Genomic DNA, 24,608 nt, shown 5'->3' on the forward strand with positions numbered 1-24,608 from the left:
GAAGGATGGGTTTTTTGGTTTTACTTTTGTTCATTTTCTGAAAAGCTACAAATGACTGAAATTGGAAGTAGAAAAATTCCTCCTTGAATATGGGTAGACATTACCCTCCTCTTCCCCTCCCCTCGAACACACACAAGTTTAAAAATTCATAGCATTTAAGTTAATATTACAATTTTGTTTTTGGAGTTGCTAGGCAACATTGAAAAAATAAACGTCCCTGCTCTGAGCTCATACCTTCATTATTCTTCCACTCTTACAGAATCTGTTACACAAGCCTTCCAGGGCTAAATCCTGCTACTGTTTTAGCAGCACCACCATTATTTGGTGTACTGTAAGGCAAACACTTTTAACGTTGTACATTGAAGGTTTTTGCAAGGAAGTTTAACAGTTCGATTTATTACCGGTGTTGGAGAAGCATTGTAGTTTTTGCCATCTCTATTCTTTTTTCCCCATAGATAGCCTGTCAAGTGTTTAACAAAAGGACATGCCAGTTTTCATTATTTAATAATTTTAATTACATCTGGGCAAAAGGCAGGACACATCGTACGTAGAACTGCCTGCATTGCTTTGGTCCCCTCAGCATTTCCTTCCAGAATGCCAGAACAGAAGAGACTTATTAAAGAAAATTACTTCCATGAGTAATTACTGGTTAATAATTATATTTCAAAAGGAAAAGCTTAGTTATGCTTGCTGGATCACCATCCCTAGTTTTCAGCGTATGTGAAAGATACTGCCTTTAATATTCGCTCTTTCACATTATTAATCACATTCAGTCAGTTATTGACAAAATTATTAGGACAAGTAATAAATAAAAGCAGAGGCAATTCAAAACAGTGCATGCCTTTTCCTTCATTCAGCGTCACATCACGCTCACGTTTAGTTTCTATTTTTCAAGCTGGAAGTGGACGCAGATGCACACTGGGATTTGACCCACCATGCCAAGGCCGCAGAGGAAGGCTGTCCCAGTCCTCCTCAGCTTCTTCCAGCCCCACCCAGACACTTCACACTCCTGCTCCATGCATTCCTGCCTATGCTTCCACCAGTCTCCAAGCCCTCTCCAACTCAAGCAGCTGCACAGGCACAACAGTCTTTTCTCCACTTCCTGAATTTTGATGTCCACTTCTTTCCACCTTCTACTGCATGGCTTCTGTAGGTGGAGCTACAGGGCCGTCTACATGACACAAGGTACAGTCTGTTATTAAAATCTGTTCCCAGAAGCCATGCTATTTGTTTCCAGTTTTATTTCCTTGACTACGTAATAGCAGATTACCTGCATATATCACTACACTTTGGCAATAACCTGATTCCTTCAACACCCTCTTAAGCTCCACCATCATGCCGTACCATGTCTGCTTTGCCACAAATGCAACTCAGATGGGATATGAGGTGGAGAGAGGATCAAACAATCCATTCCCATCACTTTCACATGTGTAAGCCACAACATCCATTTTAAAAACAACATACATATTGATAAAAAAGCACAACTGCCTCCTCTGACCCACTACTCCTCTCCAGAGCAATCATGATAGTGAGAACATACCTCAGTGAGCCACACTGTGAAGCATCAGAAAAACAGCTTCTTTTCCTTTCAATGCTGAGGTCTGTCTACTACTCTGCAATTATATCTGCACCTATTACGCAGACATCGTACATGGTAAAAAACTGGGTTTGGTAGCTGCCATTTCTATGGCAACACACAAAATATGAAATTATTCGAGAGCAGTTAGTTAAAAATCTGTATTCCTCAGTGTATTTAGCCTTCAAGAATAATTTAACCTTCACAGCTGAGATAAAAAAGGAAGTCAAAATCAAATTGTCAAGGAACTTGTAAACTACAGAAATAGTGTAACTGAACTTTGTGGAGGCTTGATTTTTCTCCTTGCAATTTGCAAATAAATCTCCATATTACCAGTGAATCTGATCTAGAACCAAATGTTCTGGATCTGATTATATTAAATTCAAACTTTTGGGGGCTGGGAATGTGTTTTCCTGAATATTTCAATTTCTCACACGCAGAAAACCCAACAAAACCCATGGAGAAGTGCATGAAGTCCCAGGCTATGTGTGCAGCTGCATGTAGTCCAAACGCAGGCCAACTATCCAAGTTCAGAGGCATGTATTCATACTGAGCCTCAGATTAAGTAACAGACTGCAAAAGCTTTTGTTAAATGATAATTTTCTGTCTGTCACGGCAATCAGAAGTTAACCAAATTCACAACAAAAATTAATGCATTTTAAATTATGAAAATATAAGTCAATCTTTTCTTTGGGTGGGTAATTGTTGCTACCACGTGGGAAGCTTAAACCAGAGACTTTTACAAATCATCTTATTTACAAATAATGTGCAGTGAACTACACAGGTAGATGTGCAGTAACCCACTTATATTTTCTGTCTGACAGTGGCTGTCGCTCTCTCCCTGTGAACACTATGAACAAAAACCAAGCATCATTTCACCTCCATGAAATACAGCGAAATCATACTGCAGTCAAGTTGGAGTAGGCACCGGTATTGTTTACACATAACATATCCTCACAACTTCTTTTGAGCACAGAAAACATTATCTTCATTTTTCTGAGGAAGAAACATCAGGAAATTCTGGCTCTACAAAAATCAATAGAAATTTTACCACTGAAAATAAGTACCAGACTTTCAAATATATTTAGAAATCTATTACAGCATTAAATGCAGTCAGAAAGCACTGACGAAGCACAGCATAGTACATAAAGTATTGTGCTTTATAAAGCTATAAAAAGAGTTCCCCAAGATACTCTTCTCCATATTCTGCCATCACTTTACATTAATAAATGGTTGAGATTTCAGGCACTGGGGAAACAGCCTCCTCTGCGAAGAAGCTAGTAATTTAAAGACAACAAGGTCACGTCAAAGATTTACACCAAGTGTTCGGGGAGGAGGAAGAAGAGAGAAACAGTACTCTCAACTTCATTTAGACATAGTGCACAATAAATAACACATTTTAAGGAAGAGGAGCAAAAGGGTGAAGATTTAACCCCTTCACTCCAGAGTAATTTGCCACACAAGGTTGAAAAGTGTTGAAAATTTTTCCTGTTATTTGGTGGGATTAATAAACTAGCAGATGCGTGAATATTGTCACTGAAGAATAGATCACGTTTCCATATTATGCACTCTGTAATACTTGGTAATATTTTCAAGTCCTTCATACAGCTCTAGATTTGGATCTAGAGATCTAGGTGCAACATAATGCCTCCATACCACATGGGAGGAAACTGAGGACTTAAAATGGAGAGCGCTTGTCTTGGAGTTTTGCTCACAGAATCAAATGGAAAACAGACACCTTAACATAAAGCATAAACAATTTAAATGGGGGCTGAGGAGAATACAGCTGAGCAAGTGCTGTGTTATTCAGTCCAGCTGGTGGGAGCTGGAAATGATACAGGAGGTACGAAGTTTCCTTTCTACTGGGATATGTAGTATTCATTTCTGACTGAAGAGGACAAGACTAGAAAGAAGTCTTGGACAGAAATTTGGTGTCCAAGAATAGAGAGATTAATTATATTGCTGTAAATCCTACTGACATCAAGGCAAATATACAGGGAGGGAGTCATGATCCCAACCATCTGTTTACGGATAAAGAAAAAAAAAAGTTTTTCAGCCCCTTAAGATTTAGAGAAAAACAAGACAGTGCTTGGGGGGGGGGAAAAAGCCAACAACCCAGAAAACCCCACTGAGCCATCCTGATTATAAAAATGAGAATCCATAACTCTTATGTTCAAACCTTTAAGTGTGTACTATGAAATAAAACCACTCTCCCACAGTTCTGTGAAACACAAGAGACATGGGTATGTCAACAGCATGGAATGATTAAGTTGTGTTGTAGTGTATACGTCTCCATAACATCAGTGCATCTGTGCTTATTATCACCAACACCAAGAAATGCTGCAGAGAAAGATGGTGGAATGCATCTCCAACACAAGAACAAGGTTGGATGTATTCATTTATCCTAAAACTTCTCCAGGGCATAGTTGCTCTTCATTTTATTAATTATTCAAAAAGGTATTACTGCTTTAATTTGCTTGCTGTGCAACACAAGGCAGCAAGTTTGTTTTGTAATGAAAAATTTCATTTGGAACAGTATAAAATAGATGCAGCAGATTGCCTTATTTTGATGTCAGCCTGCTGCTTCTGGCTGGCTGTTTCATCAGTGTCAGTGGAGCCACCCTCAGCCTTAAGTAGACTATACTGCTTCTCCCCCTTCTCTCCCCAGTTCTCTCTCAAGGACAGAAACTGTGGTAATGAAAATACAGAATGTTTACGGTAAACATCCCAAAAAGCCATTAATTATTTTTGGCTGCCGTAATATGCAAATATGCATAATTTCTCTAGAAACTATGAAAATCTCTGCAATTCCCATCAGATGCCACTGGGTTTATATTACTACATCATGAGCTCAGCAAAATGTATGAGATTCTAAGGATTAAAACATATTTGTAGTATTTCTGTCCCTTATCCACTTCCTCCCCTGAAAGTGAAAAGTATTTCTGCTTTTTAGAGCAGAAATTATGCTTCACGCAGTAATGATGACAACCACATGGATTCTAAACAAAAACAATGGCTTGCACGAACAAGCACCCACTGTACTGCTAATACGCTAGAGAGAAGCTCTGCATTATTGCCTTGTAATGCAGTCATAGTTCTCCCTCTCTGGCATTTTCTCAATTTTCAGATGCAAGTGTGAAAATTTAAGCCACTGAAAATCTATTACGGAGAGACCGCAACATAACTAGCACTGAAAAAAGCAGCTCCTGAAATGAAAGACAAATTCAGAATAATGAGGTTAGAGGGCTTATCCTGACAGGCCCCAGATCTGGCAGGGCAAATGGGTTACAACAACTTATTTGCCAGTTAAGGATTTCTCCAGCGTGGAGCCATCTCAGTCACCATCCATCCTCCTCCCTTCACAGTCCAAGCACAACAGGGATGGGGAATGACAGGGTACCATCATGTTCACGTTACGTATGGCTAGTTTGACAGCCCTTAGGGTGCTAATGTAGCCTGCACAAGATAGAGTGGCTGCTCTACTTATTAAATTAGGCTACTCTAATTTAAATTGGTTGGGACGTGACCAAAATTCTGCTAGAACTGGCATGCCGCAGTCAGGGCTTAAATGCATCTTTGTTCAACATCTTCGGCTGCAAGGAAAGATGCTTACTTGAGCTGAAGTGTGAGCTGGAGCCTAAGCGTAACGTCTTCAATACCTTCCTCTCCGTGACTTGGTGAAGCTAAGTGGCCTGACAAAAACCGTTTTTGTTTAGTTGTCCTCATGCCTTTCCCTCCAAACAACACAAGTGCTCCAGCAGCTTTTCATGAAGCAAACAAGGTTGAACTTGTCTCAAGATTGGGAGCCTCAAGCCTGCAGCACTAATTAACTAACACGTATTGATCTATACTAATATGTACTGCACACAATAGGATAACTAGCTCTTTTTATGCAACAGTAACAACCATATTCCACAGTAAGAGAGAGCTTTTGTGGCTCCACCACAGGGGCACGGAAATTTGGCCATAAATGAGAAAGCTCCATAATCAAAATCAGAACCATTTAAGTAGCAGTGAGTAACTCGCAATGAGGCGGGCTGCAGCTATAACACAGCTGACAGGAAGGGTTGGGGATGGACTGCTTCTTGTGGAGAAAGTAAACATGAGTCAGTCTTTCCCATATTTTTTTTTTTTTAACACGGGAAAATTAAATAGCTTCTAGAATCAGAAATCAAAATCAGTTTCAGGAAGAATGAGATTAAACTTACTGCCAGGGCACCACAAGAAAACATGACGTTTCCACAGTTAAGGGAAACCCCAAATCCATTCATCAGACTCTTTTCCACTGTTCAATTTTATATCATACTCACATTTATTCTTTATTAAATCCTACTGTTTTACTCTCTAATACAGCCAACTTCTGACAAAAGATTTATCAGGCATGCTGTTTGAAAATACATCACCTTTTCCAGCAAAAAGAGGCAGGAAGGAAGCAAAAACGTTATCTCCCCCTTCACCTCTCTCTTCCCCCCTCCCCTCTCCTTCCTCCGATATGCTGGTTTCACGCTCGTTGTTCTACTTCTGGATGTGATCATAAACTGGCTCAAAACGTTTGCTTTGCAGGGACAAAACCCCTCTGACTGTCTACATGGATCCACATTTCTGGCTCCTTTTTCTTCTCTTCCTCACAGTCTCTGCCTTTCACACCTTCCGTTCTTCTTTTTCGAATTCTTTTTCTTAACCACTAACTTCAGAAGGCACAGTGGAGTAACTGAAGGGGAATCACCAGGACAAGACTTATGCACCCTTAATCCTTTACACTTTGAAGGTGTAAAGAAGGCCAGCACAGTATGCCAACCAGCAATGAAAAAACACAAGCCAAAACAGAGAACCTAAATAATATATTTCTGGAAAAATTCCTGTTCACAACAGCACAAGTTATCCTGAAATGTAAAAAACTGAGTGCATTATACAGCTTATGCTGATTAGTCATTCTGTCCTTTCAAAATATTTCAGGAATTTTGCTTGCTTTTTTTTTTAATCATTTACATGTACTTTCCTTATGATAGTATTAGTCAATCTCAAAGTGATTTACAAAAGAAGTCACTATTTTGTATCCTATGTGACAGGCAGGAAACTGAGCTAGCGACAAGAGATGGACCAAAGGTCAGGTAGCTGGCTGCTGGCAAAGATAAGGCTAGTTTCCATTTCTCCAGACTTCCAGTTCAATGCCACAACAAATACGCCTCTCTGCTTCTCAGTCTCTGGGTGAAATCAAGTTCTTTCAATATAGTTTTTACGTAAAATATTTAATAATTTTGAAGTGTTACATTTACAAAAAATTTTGTCCAGAAGTTGCAAACAATGCTACTCAAGTATATTTGCACATACACTATATGCAAATCTTGATCAACAAAACTCAGTCTTCTCTCCTTTTAGACAGAAAAAAGATTTGTGTACTCTCCGATTAAGACCTTACTACATTAACATAATAAATGCAGTGAGACATTAGTTTCAGACAAATGAAGCCATCTAGGGAATCACAATTAGGTGTTACCTACCAAATTTTTGGTCAAACCTCCATGCTGGAACGTGTGCATTGTGCTTCAGGTTGCTGTTTGTTGGCAGAGGCACTGTTACATAGATGGGGCCATTCACGGGGACTGGGGTCCCATCGCTGTTGAGGAGATGAACACTGACTGCAGTGACAGGGGTGAGGTCATACCTAGTGCTGTTTCCTACCGAGAGAATGAATGAACATTGTGACTACAGAATTTCCCAGAATTTAAGATACACACGTGTGGTTCAACACCGCAGTACCGCACCAATATAGTTCTCAAGGGATGGTAGTAGTTATCCTCCCTGCTTTACAAATTTGTAACAAGCAAGAGGTAGATGCTTCTGTATTTTTAACTTTATTCTGGAAAATTCTGAAGACAAAAAAACTACAGTGCAAAAATCTCCTGCATATATTTTCTCAATTCATCTTAAATAAATATGTACGAGCATCACAGCCATAATCATGGCAAAAAAAAAATCTCACAAGCATCTATTATAGCCTCACATGCCCATTTTATAACTAACAAACACCCAAACATGCAGTGACACTGCAAGGATGATCGGTCAATAAATTCAAGAACACCAGGTTGTATTTCCTTTGGCCTTTCACTGAAATAAACCGAGCTAAATGGATTATTAGGATGCACAGTGTTATCTTCTTATCTATGCTAGATAATAATTCTTCTTTACATTTAAACTGCATGCCAATCAATGTTCCTTCATGACAACATGATTTAAAAGAAAAGTTATAACTCTTCAACCATTTAACAAAAGGAATCAATGACAGGGAAAAATACCACAGAAATGAATATGCATTTAGGGGAAAAAATGCTTGCGGTTTAAAACCAAGGAGATCTGGAGCTCAGAGCAGTCGTGGTAGTAGTTTAAATTGGAAGAGATGGAGCTTTGAGTTTTGCAAGGGGCTTGAGCCATCCGGGTCCGCACTGCTGCTAAGAGCAGCAGCCCTGCCGCCTCCTTTGTGCTGCCTCCAGGGGCTGTGCAGCCACGCGTCCTGCTACGGGGCTAATCCTGGAGAAGGAACAGGGGTGCCTGGCTGGCAGAGCGTGGGGTACTGCCCCTCCTGTAATCCTGGTGCCTTACATCAGCATGAACTGCCTGTAAAAGTACATTCGCGCTCAACAGTGGTACGCCACCTGCAACACGAAGGCACAGCAAGGGATCCTGAGGAATATGCAGTATCTCAGTGCCAGTGTTCGTTAGGATGAGTACATTCAAAGGCACGGTGGGAAGGCATTAAGACCTTCATGATTTCTCTTAACACTTCTCTTATCTCTCTTTGAATAAAACTCAAGGAATGGCCTTTATTAAATTCGATGTCTCTGAGTAACAGCTCACCAAAGTTAAGACATCACCAGGAAAGGGGTGGAGGGGGGGAGTGGCAAAGGGAAGGGAAAAAAAGAGACAAACTTCTCAGAATTTTAAATTAGTTGGATTTTGCAAGAAGTACCAAACTGAAGGCATGGAAAATAACCAGAAGTAACTTTGCATGTGGCTTATTTACTATAGCATCTACTCTGCCATACATTTAACCCAGATTTCAAGGCAAGTGTCACTGTTGCACAGCTGACAGGCCATGGATGGATGAGAGCACATGCGAAGGGCATACACTCTGATCTACTGTGAACTGAGGGGCAGAAGCATATATTCCAGAGGGACTAAAGTGCTGAAAAAACAGGCACTCTGAAGATGGCCACATAAGAGAGCCACAGGGCTAGCTGACAGAAAAGAATAGAAAAATAAGGTTTGGAAATGCAGCTATGGCATAGGGGAAGGCTGCCAGACTACCCGAGCATTTGTGTTATAGGCTCCAATGGTGCACAATATCAGCCCCTTACAGCCTTAGAATGTAAAACAAAGAGGTAGAGGAGGGAACTGGTGGGGGAAAAGTTGTTCCTTTATTCCTGATCGTTCAATCCACTGCCACTGCCATGCACCTGTATCTCCATCAGACTGATCCTTGTCCCCAAGTCACTAGACTTGAGCCACTAAGTTTCTCAGGCTGGTATCAGAGAAATAAATTCCTGTTGCTAAGTATCATAACCTGACGATGTTCCGGCATATACAAATCTCTAATGAAAAAAGGTATAACTTCAGATTTTAGAAACATTTAGATTCATATCTAAAATTAAATTACACTTTATACTTATCTTTAAATACTGAAAATTTTGATTTTTTTTTTTCATTACTGTCTTGATAAAGCATACCTGCCTAATATCTGTAAAAATGAGTTTTCAGCCACAGAGAAAGCATTCTGGTGGGGAAACACTGCATCTTTTTTACTTAAGATGCACTGATGCTTTGCTCAGTACCAGGCTGAACAAGTTGTATTAGAAGATGAAGAGATTTCAGAAATCCACTGACGTCTAGCAAGAAGAAATAATCCTTCAGTTTGACATCTTGCATGGTATGTAAATGCTCATTAAAAAGATAAATTTTTCTCTTTTCTGTTGTGAAGGTAAATTAAAATCAATGCTTGTGAAACTCTCACATGCTATAAAACTGATAAGAACATGCACAGATTAAATGGGAATGGACTTCAATAAATGTCAGCTTTCATTTATTTTTTGCCATTTTTGGCATCTGGTGACCTATGAAGAGCTCTAAAAATAATCAGAGGAGAATCCACTGTGACTTAGACTTGACTTTTCATAAAGAAACAAACAGCTTTTAAAACCAGCAGGAGTAATGGTTTTTAGCCAGCTTGGTCCATTACTGCAGATGATGGAAAGTTTTGCTTGGTTTAGTTAAAAGGACAAAATTTTGTGAAACCATCCTACTGCTCTTCAGCTGGTGATTAATACAAACAATAAGCTAACACTATATAGGCTTGCAGCTAGATTCTTTGAATTTTTATATTTGGAACATGCTGATCCATGCAATGAATTTTCACTGCTCCATATTACTACAACACCCAGCTGGGATTCTGTGAAAACTGTTGAACTCATGGACAATAGGTTTTAGTTAAAACAACTGTAAAGTCACTCTGGATAAATACTAGCCAGAGAACTGAGCTGACTGAAACAAATAGGAGGACCTCTCCAAAACTCTACAGACATAAACAAACCATGAAAGAACAGAAGACTAACTGGGGGGAAGAAGAGGTAGGAGAGAGGGGAGAAGGGGCAATGTTCAGGAACACGCCAAAATTTCCCCTGCAAATTAACGCTAAGTTTTTTCAGAATTCTAAAATTTGTACATATTTTTCTTTTTCTCATGAGAACAGAAATAGTAAAAAATCCCCAGCAGCTGTTAATCTCCTTTTTTTATTCATTCCAAAGTTTTTCAGGAGAAATCTTCACCATGTCAATTGGAGATGAAGGAAAGGAAGTCAATCCAAGTTGAGGATTTTAAAGTTTAATGTTTCCACAGCAGGAGAAACTTCTGCTGAAAACAGAGGACATTTCACCTATACTATAGTGCATATACAAACATATTGTATTTGTAGTCTATATTATACCATACTAAATACTACAGATTTCAGAAAACAAGGCTCTTCTCAGTGTCTTAAACCCTATTTCTTTGCCAGTCATTTTGGTCTTTTGTGACATACTTTTACTTGAAGGCTAATACAAGTCTAATCCAGGGACCCCATGCTCAAGTAGGAATGTTCCCGTCATGCAAGCATACAGAAGACTAAAAAATAAAGGGTGCATTCATCTGTTTTGTAGGAGACTAGGAGGTAGAACAGGAGAAAGATGATGTCCTGGTTGTGTAGTTTGCATGACAGGTGACCATCTGAAATCTTGGCAAGACCTGTATCTACTAAATAAATGCAAGGGTGGGAAGTTGGGTTGCAGAGTACTAAGGAAAGATTTGGGAGAGGAATCCCACACACATTGTCAACAGTTTGTTCAGTGGTTTTAGACATGAAAAGAAAGAAGATGAGGAAGTAGACAGAAGAATGAGATCAAGTGCATTCCTTCTTTTTAAAAAAGAAGAGGTATTTGAGCATGTCTGAGTATTTAGAGCCAGAGAAAACTGAAGGTTGGAGATGAAAATAGGGAAATGACAGAGAGATAGAATAAGATAGGATGAGATGTACTTGCTGGAGCAGACAGAAGGATTGGAGTAAGGTAGCAGACACGTATCTAATTGTAACAGAAAAGGAGATATTCAGATGTGTACAAAGGGAAGGAGAAGTTTATTTTCCTGTTTTTTTTTTTTTAAGGAAAAGTTAGCAAGCTCAGTACATACCATTTACACACACGACCTAGCATTCAAAGTCACCTAGATCAACACATCACAAGTAAATGCATCCTGAGAAACAGCAGGGAAGGACCTCAAGGGGTTATTTAGCCTCCTTCAAAGCAGACTCAGCTACGCCTATGCCATCCTCACAGGTGATTTGTCTAATTGTCCAACACCCTCAAGCAACTGATTCTACAGCTTAAACTACCCTCACTGTAGCAAGGTTTTCCTAATCACTAGGCTGACTCTCTCTTGCTGAACTGCAAAGTCCACTGCTTGCTTTCTAACCCAATATGGACACAGAGAAAACATTATTCTCCTTTTCACAGCAGCATTTTAAGAATTCAAAGACTTCTGTACCCAATTCTTCTATTTTTCTGTAGCCTACGCAACACCAATTATTTCAATCAAGACTAAATGAGAAGTGGAAGAAGAGTAGCCAGCAGTTGCAGTCATAAAAATGTATCACAGCATTGAATTTAACAGTGGCTGTGTCTCTACTGTGAATTTTCATTGTTTTCCCTTTGGTGCTAAAAGAATTTGCACATTTTTGGCTGAAGCTAGATTCAAAAGTATTAACAAAGCCATTGAAACAACTCTTAGCTGAAACAACAGAGTATTAAATCCTTCATATATAGGCATTTTATTTATTTTTAGAAAAAAATTGATCACGAATTTATGGCGTCCTCAAGTTAGATTTTCTTTTGTCCCTTCATATTAATCTCCATTTTTGTATGTACACATGCAACATATTTTGAGACTTAACTCTCAACTAAAAGTGTAACAAACTTTTCTGGTCTCCCAAGGCCAAGGAGTCTTCATCTTTGCTATTCAGTGGCCCCATTTAAGGGATAGCGAACCTTGATCTCTTGCTTATTGGAACAGCATTTTGGTAGGGCAGTTGAACCTAATTTAAAGAATGAACCAAATTTTAAAGAATGTTTGCTGGAACAGGGAATAGAAAAAATGATATGGTCAAAAGTTTATCCCTCACCAAAATGAAATCAGAGCAAAACCAAAGTAGTGGGTTACCTGTTCCATTTCCATCTAATCCCTGCAAATAAGGAAAACTGTCCACTTCCCAGGGTGAACTGGCTGCAGTTAGATATGCTGTCAAATCGCTGTAGCTAGTGTTCTCTGGCAATTTCACAGATCTTCTCTGAAAGTGAACTTGTGGCTGAGTCCGTGCACCTAAAAAAATTAAAAGTGACTTTATATCAAAGGTGGGCAGAACATTTAGGTGTTCATATTTACGGAAGCACATTTACAGTTTTTATCATTATAAATTGAAATAGCTTTAGAAGGACAGAGACATCAGAAGGCTATTACAAAGGAGGAGGAAACCAATTATTTTCACATTTATTTTGCAGCTGACATTATTTTTCCACAAGTATCACTGAGCAAGACTGTGAAAGCATCTAATGTTAGAAGCTTTTCTGACCATGTTATTTCCCAGGATCACGTCAAATTTCCTCACACTCTTCTTACAGTGAATATAACTGAAACTAAAACTGAGTTCAGAGGTAGAGCATGTGAAAGCTTAGAAGAGCATCCACTACACCATTTTTGTTTAAATTTTGTTTTTCTTGAAATAGCAAGACAAATTCTGCTTACACTCTTTAAAGGGATTTTCTAAGAGACTACAGTTCTACCCATAGTCCCAGTTAACTTGTGTAATTTCTGTATTTAATTTTTACAAAGCTTTGGCCACGTTAACTATCACTAGTACTGAGACAGTGGTCACTTTTTATTTAAACCACTGGATAAAAAGATTCACTTGAAAAAGCCTGGGTGAGCAGAGATTCCATATTTTCCAACACAAAGAACACATCTAAACAGAGCCAGATTACTTGGCATATGAGATTTCTCTCTTTTCCTCTGTCTTGTACAGTTTGAGTGGGTTTTTTTGAGATCACTAGGTGTTAATTGAAGGGTCTTTGCTGCAACATGATTTAAGCCTGTGTCATGCACTACTGCATTTCATGTCTCATTTAAATCCCAGTTTATGGAGTCAATAGTCTTTTTCAATGGATGCTCAAAGTTAATACTGTTTAGCAACACACAGCAAGACTCCATCTGCAAGTTTGTGTGTGCAACATGCAAATTAATTTTTAAATCAAAAGCTATTGTATTCTCCAGAGCTCATTTTGAATAGTCACAGAACACTCCACACACAACACAAAAACAAGAGGCAAGCAGTTTCTTTCTTAATTCACATTTGACTATGCAGTTCAAAGATGTCAACTCAAAACAATTCTGCTTCTTTTCCCCTGTTAGTCTCTGGCAGCGCTTTTAGGTTACATGTAACTTTACTGTGAGAAAGATTAAAGAGCTTTACTCACAACTCTTAAGCTTTATAATTGGCAATGTCATTAACCATGACACTGGATCTTTTTCTTGCAATATTTTCTAGCAGCAGCTCTGGCTATGTGAAAACATAAAATTCCACAGAACAAACTTTGTATTCGCCAACAAAAATTGCTACGTAGGTGGGGAAGTATCTCCAAAGAGCTGGTCATTGTTTAGCGGTTATTTCTTTGGTAATACTGCAAGAAAAAGCTACAAAACCACTTTTCTTTTTTAATTTCTGAAACATTTAAGCATTTACAGCAGGTTCTCAAGACTAGCAGTATCCTTAAGTGTTTAAGATGGTCATTAAAGAACTCCCATGTGAAACGGGAAGAAACCTCCCGTGCCCAATTTCTAGGCTTTAATGGAAAACAACATAAAAGACTAAATAAATTGACTGCAATGAACTTGGGAAAGACTTATATCTCCTGAGTGCTCTGCAATACTGTAGTAGTTTGCTGTACCTCAGGGACAGATCTATCTGCTCAAGCACTTGGGAACCTCTGACTGCACTGCTGAGTGGGCTCCTACAATCCATCGGGAAAAGCAACCACAGTAACACAACCGAAAAAACCCCACAACAAAGAAACCAGCAGTAGCATTATCACTAACAGTTCAATGTAAAATTGTAGGATTTTCTGCTGTCTAAATCTCTGGTTAAGATGAATTATTCAAGTTGCCAAGAACCGGTGTTATATTTCCGAAGATCAGACCTAATTAAGAATTGAAAACAAAGTAACTGTTGTTGAGTCTGTAACGCAGCAATTTATGCAGAGGCTCTAGGTTTTCTATAAAATACGGTTGCTTTGTAGCACTGGGAGAGCCATGAGCTGCCAAATTTTAACTAGATAGGGAGGACTCGGAACGTCAACCTCAGTTTCTTGAATCCCACATGCAATGCAAAGCGCTCCTACGGCTGAGCCCCAAACCTGGCAGGAAACCTGCGCAGCAATCAACTCGGATGCAAGTTTTAAGGTGGAAGAAACAGCTTCCTTTTTAGATAGTGCGTATACATCAATAAAACAGTGCTCAGTAGTTAATTCACACTCTAGATTAACAAACTCCTTGATATTGATGTTCACCCGAAACCTGCCACTCACCCTGACTCTCCCCTTCAGCTCCTCAGTTGGGTCTACCCAAACCCAGCAAGAGACTTCAAAGGTGCAGAAGACCCAGAGCTACAAGCAAAAGGCTTGTGAGGGAAGCAGCTACCAAGGCTTTCACCTTCTCTCACCACCTTGCTAGAAGATGATCCAATGTACTCCTTTAGCAGTGTTCACAGAGAATTTTGGGGCATATGTTTGGGAACAAACTTACTGAAGGAACTGGAAGTGGTAAAATGGAGAGAAAGACTTGTGCTGACCAGAACCTAGAGCATTTTTCAACAAGCCAACACTTATCACTGGGAGGGGATTATTATTATTTCTTCTATTACTGAAGATACCTAGTTTTGACTTATCAAATCCAAACACATTCAAGTATAAAATTGGCACGTGAGCTCTCTCCACTTGGTGAGTGCCATGAGGTAAAGGACTGCTGCGCACTGATCTTATCTTCTTTAAATGTCCTCTTGTCAACACACTGGCCATGGTTCAAATGCTGTCAGCTCCACTTTGCCAGTGCACACCTGAACACGTAAGCATCTCAAGGGGTCCCTATAAAGCACCTCTTGTCATGCTGGACACATGACACGTGGCACCAGACCAGCATTTGAGCTTCAATCTATGTGAGGTAACATCTGAAGTGTCATCAGTTCATGGTCTGACTGCTCATATATCAGAGGCAGATAGAGGGTACCCATACAGCTCCCATTCACAGAATGCTGAAGTTCAGCTCATCACTGTGCTGGTATTAAATAACTGAAATGACCCAGTGTCTGGCAAGCTCCATCCCTCGCAATTACTGACAGAGCACAGCAGCGGATTGTAATGCCATCATGAAAATGAAGCTGGCTGCATCAACTCAGACAAACTTCTCAATTGCATAGTAAGTCGCTTGCTTGATTCATTATTCAAAAGCAACTGGTAACTTACTGTACTAGACAGGCCTTTCTTTCCCTTTGACTGGTGCTTCAAACACCAGTGTTCCCAGTTTGTTCCTGGTATAATGAGTTCTGTTTTGCCCTTGTTTTTGCACTAAGGTAATTCCTGACCAGCTCTTTTGAAGCAGTGTGAAGTTACTGGGAAATAAATTGGAGAAGAAACAGAGAAAAACTAGGTCACAAAGATTTTGGATTGAGACTAGAGAGGCTCCATTCAAATGCTGGTACAATGTCTAGGCTGTCTTTCATTTAGGTTTCATCACAAAAGAATTCCCAAGGAAAGGAGTGTGGGCTGGTCCCATAAAATAGTTTTTATTGGGCAAGACTGAGAATTCAAATCCCAACCCTTAGAATACTCCCGGTACCACTTTCTTCCTTTTTCCTCTTTCTTTGCTATACCAGCAGAACCAGTTATATTATTCTAATTTAAATATATTGGGAACACCTTGGATCAATTCACTGAAGGGAGCAAGATTATGTGGAAAATATTTATAAGTGTCACTTGGCTGTTAAACGTCCCTCTAGCCCTTTAACATCGCCTGTTTTTTTGAAGAAAGGAAGCTGTAAACATGAAACGATTGTTCTTTTTAAGTTAATTGCATAATATTAGCACATTTGCATAAGAATAAAAGTATTTAATATGCCATGCTAGAAGAATACTGTTGGTAAACAACATTTCATGTTTTGTCTAATGGAATCCCTTGTGGTTTAACACAGTTCACCGTCCATCTAATTTACCCCATTAGATAATGTCAGCTCTCAAACTGCAGAATATATGCACGGCAGCTGTGCTGTTCTCCAGCTCCTTCTGAGTGTTCTATCAGCTACCTAATTTGTTTAGTGCTTTTTCAGCTCCAGTCGTATCTAGTGCTATCATTAATGAAAAGCCTATTGTGTCTGGATGGCTTCTGACCATAAAAAAAAGATGTCAGGAAGGCATAGCTGTATTATATTCCCTCAGATAAAACAAGGTTATCTTGGAATATTATTGAAGGTACTACTCCCCTGTTTATTAACTATCTTGTAGAGTTTAAAATTATGGAAATCATAATACACATGAATAAGACACAGGTTATGCACAGTAAGAGGGCTCACAGGAAGGATGAACTCTTGTTTTGCCTCAAGGTATCTTTATAAACTTCTGTTCTTTTGTTAACAGATTTACCTCAGCTATCACATCAACTGGGCTAAGTTAGGTCAGATCCCTAGGTCAGCTGAACATTTTATTCTTTACTGTGCAATTCAGAAAACACAGTGTTCATCTGACTTATACTACAGTTGCTTTAACTTGTTGCTTTAAATGTGTTTGGCCTTGCAAAAAGGTGATTCGGAATTTATTCTTCTAATACAGTGGGTTTCATCCTGTAGTATGTGGGTTTGCAGGAAGTCTGATAAGGGGTCCACAGGAAGTACTTAAGAAAAGCAAGTTTATGTAGGGTACACAACAATGCAGATATGAGAAATTTCAAATTTTTCAATGCCCCAAATTTCTAAGGCATTCACAGTAGGAAGCAAGAAACAAAATAAACCCAGAGAAAATTCTTACACAATAAAAACATCAGAAAATGTTTACTGCAAGGATGGTTAAATGAGGCTAGATGAAAAAACATAAAACAGATAGCGAGAGAAACTTAAACTCTAGCTCTCAAATGGCACACTAAAGTCCAAACTTGTTTATTACCAGGTAACTTGAATTCCCTAGTCACAGTGATTCGGGATGAATTTAGCTATTAATCAATTTGGTAAAACCACCCCAGAGAGAAGCACTCCTCAGGGAACTCAGAACTCCCCACAAGATACCTGTCTCACCCATGGGATAGAGCTCAGAAGGTATCGGGCTGTCAGACTTTTTGTTTAGCATCACTCAAATTTCAATTCCACCTTCCAAAAACCAGCATACCTTGAAATCCTGAGACTATCTGGACTACATCATCATAGACCATTAGGGTAGCTGAGCGTTCCGGAAGAAGGCCAAGGCTCAATGAAGAAAACACTGTGGGAGAGAAGTGGTTTAAGAGGGATATATTTGAATTCTTATAAACATAACCCAACAACAGCAGCACGCACTTTTTCCTACATTTTTCCAAAAGCAGGCCACCCACACTATTAAAGTCATATTGTATCATGACAGAAACCACGCGCATTTTCTAAACCAAATAATTAAATTGCCAGGGTAATTATTATTGAACTAAACAACATGTTCTATGCTTTGACTCCTGCAAGTCATGCATGGTAGCTCAAACTACAGAAGAATGGGGTGTAAAGCAGGGTTTCAGGTTATAATTCCCAGTTCCACAGAAAGACTTACTATTACATGAAGAGGAGTGAAACACTAATTCAGTCTGACTGAATTATTATTCTGTGAAATGGCTATACTTCTTACCTCGGGGAGATTTTTATGAAATTTAACTTTTTTAATACTTAGAGATGCTTACATAAGAAGTCATACAAAAGGCAAAGTATGATGAATAAGTCTGAATAATTTGCTTTAAAATACAGCATGTCCTTACTGAGTCACCACCTACAGTACAGAAGTACTATATATAGCAGAACTACTGTCATTCTACCAGTGGTGCAAAAGAGGACAGATAAAAAGTATTTGCTGCAAGAAATCTGCAAACGTCCTTTGCCACTGGATGCTGACATTCCTTAGAGGGGGCTATGTCTGTATGCACACACATCTCGGGAGAACAAAGAACATGATATAATTTCATGCCAAGTTCTTCAGGCCCAGAAGACCAGAATTATGTATGGAATTAGCCACTGAGCACACCTGACTCTTGCACCCATGGAAACAGTAAGAAGTAGACCTGCCTGACATCCATGCATGGCTTTCAAAGATAGAAAGAGAGGAGGAGATTAATGCAGACACGTAACTTTTGGTAACTGGGCAGCATCCCACATTTGCACCTGAAAAGTACTGATCCCATTCTGAAGTGACCATAAACTTGAGGAAGACGTTTCCAGAACTGCTTAATAAAAGAATAACACAAGCTCTTCTGATTTTCTGGAGCTTCATAAATTTCCTCTAAATTAATATGTATTATTTAGTCCAAGAGACGATATAGATATTAGCTACAAATAGGGAGACTGTACACTATTTCTGCTTTGAGAACTATATTAGCTCTTTAAAGAAATTCTACTGTTTGGGAGAAATACAGGAGAAAGGAGAATAAACTGATAAGAACCGCCATCTAAAAGATGGTCTTAACAACATATATGTACATTTAAAAAATAATTTAAAAAATTATGTTATTGCAAGTACAGCTGAGAATTTTCTTTCCAACACTCTACATTCGAAAAAGATCTACACATCAGGCAACAAAAATAAGAAAGCCTAGTGTAAGTAGCACTAAGGCCACACAATTACAAAATTTGTTTGTCTTTACTACAATAAGTTAATTTGTATGAAGAAAGCTAATATAATTTAGACACCCTGGGGAACTCTATACAATAAACCATGCCAATGTCTTCTTCCATATATGCTAGACTATAATGCATATATAACTTCTAAACTTCCCTTGGGCTTTTCCGCACAATCTTTTCTCAGCATGACAAAGGCAGAAAGCCATAGTTTTTAAAGCCAAAAGGACGACTGTGATGATCCAGTCTTATTCCTGTGAAACTCCAGCCGCCTCTGAATTAATTACTGTTTCAGATCCAATAGCTGTGCTTAAGCTAGAAAGCATGTTGTAGAAAAACTATCCAATTTTCTTTTAAAGGTGTCCAGTGGTAAAGAACACACCACAACATCAATGTTCTAGTAAGTAATTACGAGGGCAGTTAAACTACGTGCCTTTTTACTCATCAAAATTTATTGAGGTTAGACTTCCAGGCATTTGATCTTTTTACACAAGCTCACTAGACAGAATAACTCTCTTTTACCTGTTTCCTGTTCTCTATGTGGGTACTGATGGCCTACGATCAAATTACCCTACAAATTTTCTCTCTGGTGAACAAAATAAATTAAGCACTTCCAAGTCTTTCCTTGTAAGCTGTATTTTCCAATCTTTTAATCACTCCTGATATAACCCTGCAGCCTTAAGTTGGTTTTTTTTTTGAAGTGTGGAACCAGAACTGGATACACATTTCCCTGAGTGGCTGCACCAAGGACAAGCTCTGAAATACTATACTCCGCCTTCTCAGACTTTACCTTATTTTACAGCTAAGGATCAGATTATTCTGCTCTCTTGCAGTGCTGCATTGGGAGATTATTTTCAACTGTTCATCTACCATGACTCACACGTCTTCTCTGCAGAGTCACTGCTTTCCAGATGAGCTCTCCTCTCCCAGAAACACCACGAGCATCCTCTGTTCCTAGAACTATATTTCACCACAGTGAAGACCATGGTTTGCTTTGACTGACCCTATCAGCTACTCTGAACTGTGTTGCCTCAGCAAATTCCCTCTCTTCATTGCACACACTGCTCCAAAAACATCCTCTTAAATACAGACTACTACTCACAAATTCTTTTCTTCCAAATTATGTACAAAGAAAAATCTATGTGTAGCTATGAGCAGAGAGATGAGCACATCTTCCATCATGAACACTTCAACAACTCAAGTGATATTAAATTAATGAACTGTTAATAAGTGGAGCCATGGCTCTGCTGATAAATAGTTTAATGGAAGAAGAGATCTTAATCTTTTCCTCCTACCATTTATCACTATGTAAATAAATAATCCTCCTGCTTAAGTGGTAAAGAGCTATAATTATTTTGGTTAATATAAAAAAAGTTAGTTTCTGCTGAATTATGAGAACAGAAAACCCTTGATGCTTACTCCTTAAAGGTATTACAATAATATCATGAGTTCAGTGGCTGCACAGCTTTTCAGCATAAGATTATAATTAATGCATATTGACTGTGATGGAAGAATCCTGATCCTTCGGCAAAGCCCTGTTACAGCACTTTAAACTTTACCACCCTATAGCTTTCAAACCTACTCCCTGCTTGTGGTTATCATTTCCGCATTTGAAGTAAATGTGTCCGTAGTTCATTTACCACAGCATAGAGTACGGCACATTAGCTTAAACCACTGCCGTGGGTTTAACACTGCTCAGAATGGTGTATCTGCTCTGTGGGATGACAACTACTAGTACTGTTAAAAGGCATTTTTGGGAACTGAGGATCCCACTGTACGTGTGTGCCCAGACCGCACTCTGCAGATCCAAGATTAAAATATGCTGCCTGTTCCCCATCATTCAACCCAGATTAAAAATAAGAACAACAAAACTTCCATTGTTTTCAAAACTTCTATATTGTGCTGGTTACAAGCATGAAAGGCATTTAAATACAGGGCATTTAAATACGAACAGCTCTTGCAAAGTTCTTTAAAGACTACAGGCATCTTAGTCAATATGAAAAATAACAGCCTAAGTATCCTGGGCCTGAACTTTTCTGTCATGTCCCTTTTAAGGAGTAATTCAAAGAACAACCCTACTAAATCTACATGGGCCAAATCAAGTCATAACTTCTTGTTTCTTTAATCAAATAAAGAATTAAGTTCAAGGTACAGAAAGCAAAAGGAAGGATTCTAATCCTTATTAAATCAATGGCAAACTATCTACCAGTTTCAATGGGGGAAGATCAGAGGTGAAAGGAATCTATTTTCTGAGTTAAGCTCACATTTCAGCCGTGGAAAGAAAGATTTTGTGGAAACTGTATACAATTATTGCTCTTTAAACTTCAATGACTTACCAAAAACCAATAATACCATGTTTGATTCCCTGCCCTCAAAACCAGTATTTAAGAAAAAGCAACAAGCAAAAAACTGAACGAAACAAACTCCAGGCCATGGAAGAATAGGTCTCATTCAAAAGATCTAAGGTATGAGTCAGAAAGATATGAGACACAAGGTAAGAAAATGTTCAGGCAAGAAAAGGTCATTTGCATGCTTTGATCATATATGATTGTGACTTAAGGAAATACATGAAGTATGCTGGGGAAGCTGCACTTCATCTTATTTAAACAGAAAAAACTATCAAGGAAACTTCTAAACAGAGTCATGAAACAATTATGGTTGGAAGCGGCTTCTGGAGCTGGGGCTTCAACCAAGCAGGGGGGTGTCCAGCTGAGTTCTGAATATCTTTAAAGATGGAGATTTGACAACATTTCTGGACAACCTGTTCCTAACTTTGACTACTGCTGCTGTAAGGAATTGTTCCCTTTTATTTATTTGAAACTGTCCTTGCTGCAACTCATTTCAGTTGCTTCTTATTTTTTCTCGGTGCACCTAAGAGCCTCGCTTAGTCTTCACTATGGCTCCATTAAGTAGCTGGAAAACATGGCAGAATATAGTAGAGGAAATGTGGAAGAAGTCAATCTATCTTATCTGAAGCAAGTGAATGCAGATAAGTAAACAGCATGTTGAAATGCCTAAAGCATAGTTTTAGGTTTGAAGAGGTTCAAGTTCCCTTCTCCATCTGAAAATACATTTGCTGCTTGACCTTGTGGCAAGACACACAGTCCCTCTGGCTATGTTGATATGAATAAATAAAATGGAGCCAAGGCATGGCATTGAACACTGCCCTGTGATCATTTGTACTATTTGAATATTAGTGCACTTAAAACCTGGCGTGGCTTTGGTCTGGGCTAATTATCAAATCTGAGGTGATATTTAGATGTGTTTTGGGTATAATACAAGCCTGAGACTGTTCCCAAACTACTTGGACCCTAACTGTGGCTGGGAATTAGAGGAAAGGCAGATGAAAGCTGGTGATGTGACCTTCATCTAGATGTTGTGTCTCAAGGTCTGAAAGCCACCCACGATCTGCTCTATTTAGCAGTACAGAAATAGTCTTTGTGACTCAGTTTCCCCTCCTCTACAATTAATGTGAAGTCTCCCATGTCCCATAAAATTTTGAGGCATTCTGATAAAAACTAAGATGCAGGTATTATTGTTATATTTGTTTGCCTGTGGAAGAAACAAACCATGCTAATTAAGTCAGAAAAAATGCTTACATCTGGATAACACAACCGTAGATTAAAACTGTCCTATGACCATGGCTGAGAACTGAAAGGCCAGGAGTTTTTTTGCACACTACAGCCTACAGTGCAACAGTTGTTGCTACACCTTGGGAGAGAAATGAATGAGAACATCACAGCTGCTGAAACAAAGCACTTAGAAACAGTTCCCATAAAGAAAAAGATCTTGAATAAATTTGTACTTTTTGTGGAGCTGTAAGAGCACCAACAGTTGTTTGAAAACTGATGTAGCACTGTATCAAGGACAGCCAGGAGGAGAGCAAGTCTCTGCACAGCCCTGATGCCATGGTTTAACTGAGGAAGAAACCTTGCTTTTTTTGAACCGCACAGATGTTCTTCCGCCCACCCAGGATTGCACACATTAAAACACATCACACAAAACTATGTAACTTCCTTTAGATGCAAAATCTTACCTCAGAACAAAAATAAAGATCTCTTACCAGGCAATCTTACAGGTTTCCATGGTGCAGAATTTGGCACATATGCATGTTTACTAGCAGTCACTATCAGCTGATTGCCCAGCTTATACTGAAACTTGAGGAAGGCAGTGCCATCTGCTCCTGAGGTTCCAGATGCAATGGAGATCTGGTTGATAAAAATCTCAATGAAGGCTTCAGTCACTGGCTGATGTGTGCTGGCATCACTTACATGGACCTTCAGCGTTACTTCTGTAATGACAAACAACCACAGCAATTACCATCCAAAAAGCTTCTGCAGGAGGCAGCAGTTAGAACATGCTAGCACACCAATAACTAAAAAGACACAGGGCTCAGTGCTAACCTCTGTCACTTCGGTGCCAAGTACGACCTCTTGTCCTGGCCTGCAGTTCTCCAATTCAGGCAGTCACTCTCTAGAGACACTGCATTTTCTGCCACAAGCCAGACCAGGTCCTGAGTTACTGCCCTGCTACTAACTCTGGCTGTGGAGGCATCTATATTCCACCTATGACCCACATGCAGCTGGGCAGCATATCACCAAGGGCAGGCAATATTCCTTTTGATGGGCAACACATCAATCTCACGGTAACATCATAATTCTAAATGTGCGTGCTATCAAACATCATGTATTAGTTCCAGATAGCACGGCATTGTAACTCTCTGTAATGTCCCCGCCTTGCTGTGCCCCTGCTCCAGCCAGCCTTCTCCACCAGCAGAGGGGAGAGGGAAGGGCTGGAAGTGGGCTGTGCTCCCTCACCCCTTCCTCGAAACGTTCCTCTCTTTGTGTAGCAAAGGAACAGAGGAAATCTGCTGTGATGGAAGCCCAGGAAGAAAGTAGGCAACAGAGCAGGCTGTGTTACAGTCAGAGATTTTGAACCCTGGTGGAAGAGACTGCCCCAGCTGGCACAGGACTTCCCTGGTGATGTCTAACCAAGACAGTGAAATCCCACAGGATCAGGTCCTTGTCCTCAAAGCACAGGATGACCAGGTGGGATGCAGAGTGCTAGTAGTGAGGAGGGAGTGAGTAGGGAGGAACACTTTCCATCCTGCCTCCCTGTTCACTGGCCCTTTTCCCAAAGGGGCAAAAACATCACAGCCCCTGGTGATACCTGCTTGTCAGCCCTGACACTACTGCATTACCTGTCTCCACATACAACTGGTGGGTATGATAAGCAAAGAAGCGACAGTTAAGGCAGTCAGGAGAATCATACATCTTGCAGACACACAGTCAGAAGCTAACACAATGGACTACATTTTCCTGGAGTAATCTGCTGTTTTTCCAGAAACTAATTACTTGTTTAAACGTTCCCAGATGTACAGTATTTGTCCACTCCGGGGCACTTCTATGACTAAACCATGCATTGTGTCACCAGGCTTTTGTTATATAAAGTGGAGTGGCTTGTGCAAGACAGTCCCTCTGGAAGGCATTCCTCTATATCTACGATTATTTTTCTGTCCCGCCAATAGTTCCTCTGCCTCATGCTCTAAAGTAGCAGCTGTTGCCTTTCCTC

The 24,608-nt window shown here is 39.5% G+C and overlaps 1 protein-coding gene across 5 annotated transcripts in view; it reads right to left on the reverse strand.

The window, feature by feature from the left end:
* Positions 1 to 24,608, reverse strand: part of FAM171A1 (family with sequence similarity 171 member A1) — a 90,885-nt gene that overhangs the window by 13,956 nt on the left and 52,321 nt on the right. For 2 of the 5 annotated variants that reach the window (XM_064444692.1, XM_064444693.1), the window contains 4 exons: positions 23,101 to 23,328; positions 17,575 to 17,667; positions 12,317 to 12,475; positions 7,078 to 7,254 (listed from right to left, as the gene is read on the reverse strand). In XM_064444692.1, coding sequence (XP_064300762.1) covers positions 7,078 to 7,254; positions 12,317 to 12,475; positions 17,575 to 17,667; positions 23,101 to 23,328 — 657 coding nt within the window. Of the gene's footprint in view, positions 1 to 7,077; positions 7,255 to 12,316; positions 12,476 to 17,574; positions 17,668 to 23,073; positions 23,329 to 24,608 lie in introns of those variants that run through there. The other 3 variants (XM_064444697.1, XM_064444694.1, XM_064444695.1) reach the window with 3 other exon arrangements.

Source organism: Phalacrocorax carbo, chromosome 2 (genome assembly GCF_963921805.1).
Source record: "Phalacrocorax carbo chromosome 2, bPhaCar2.1, whole genome shotgun sequence".
NCBI lineage: Eukaryota > Metazoa > Chordata > Aves > Suliformes > Phalacrocoracidae > Phalacrocorax > Phalacrocorax carbo.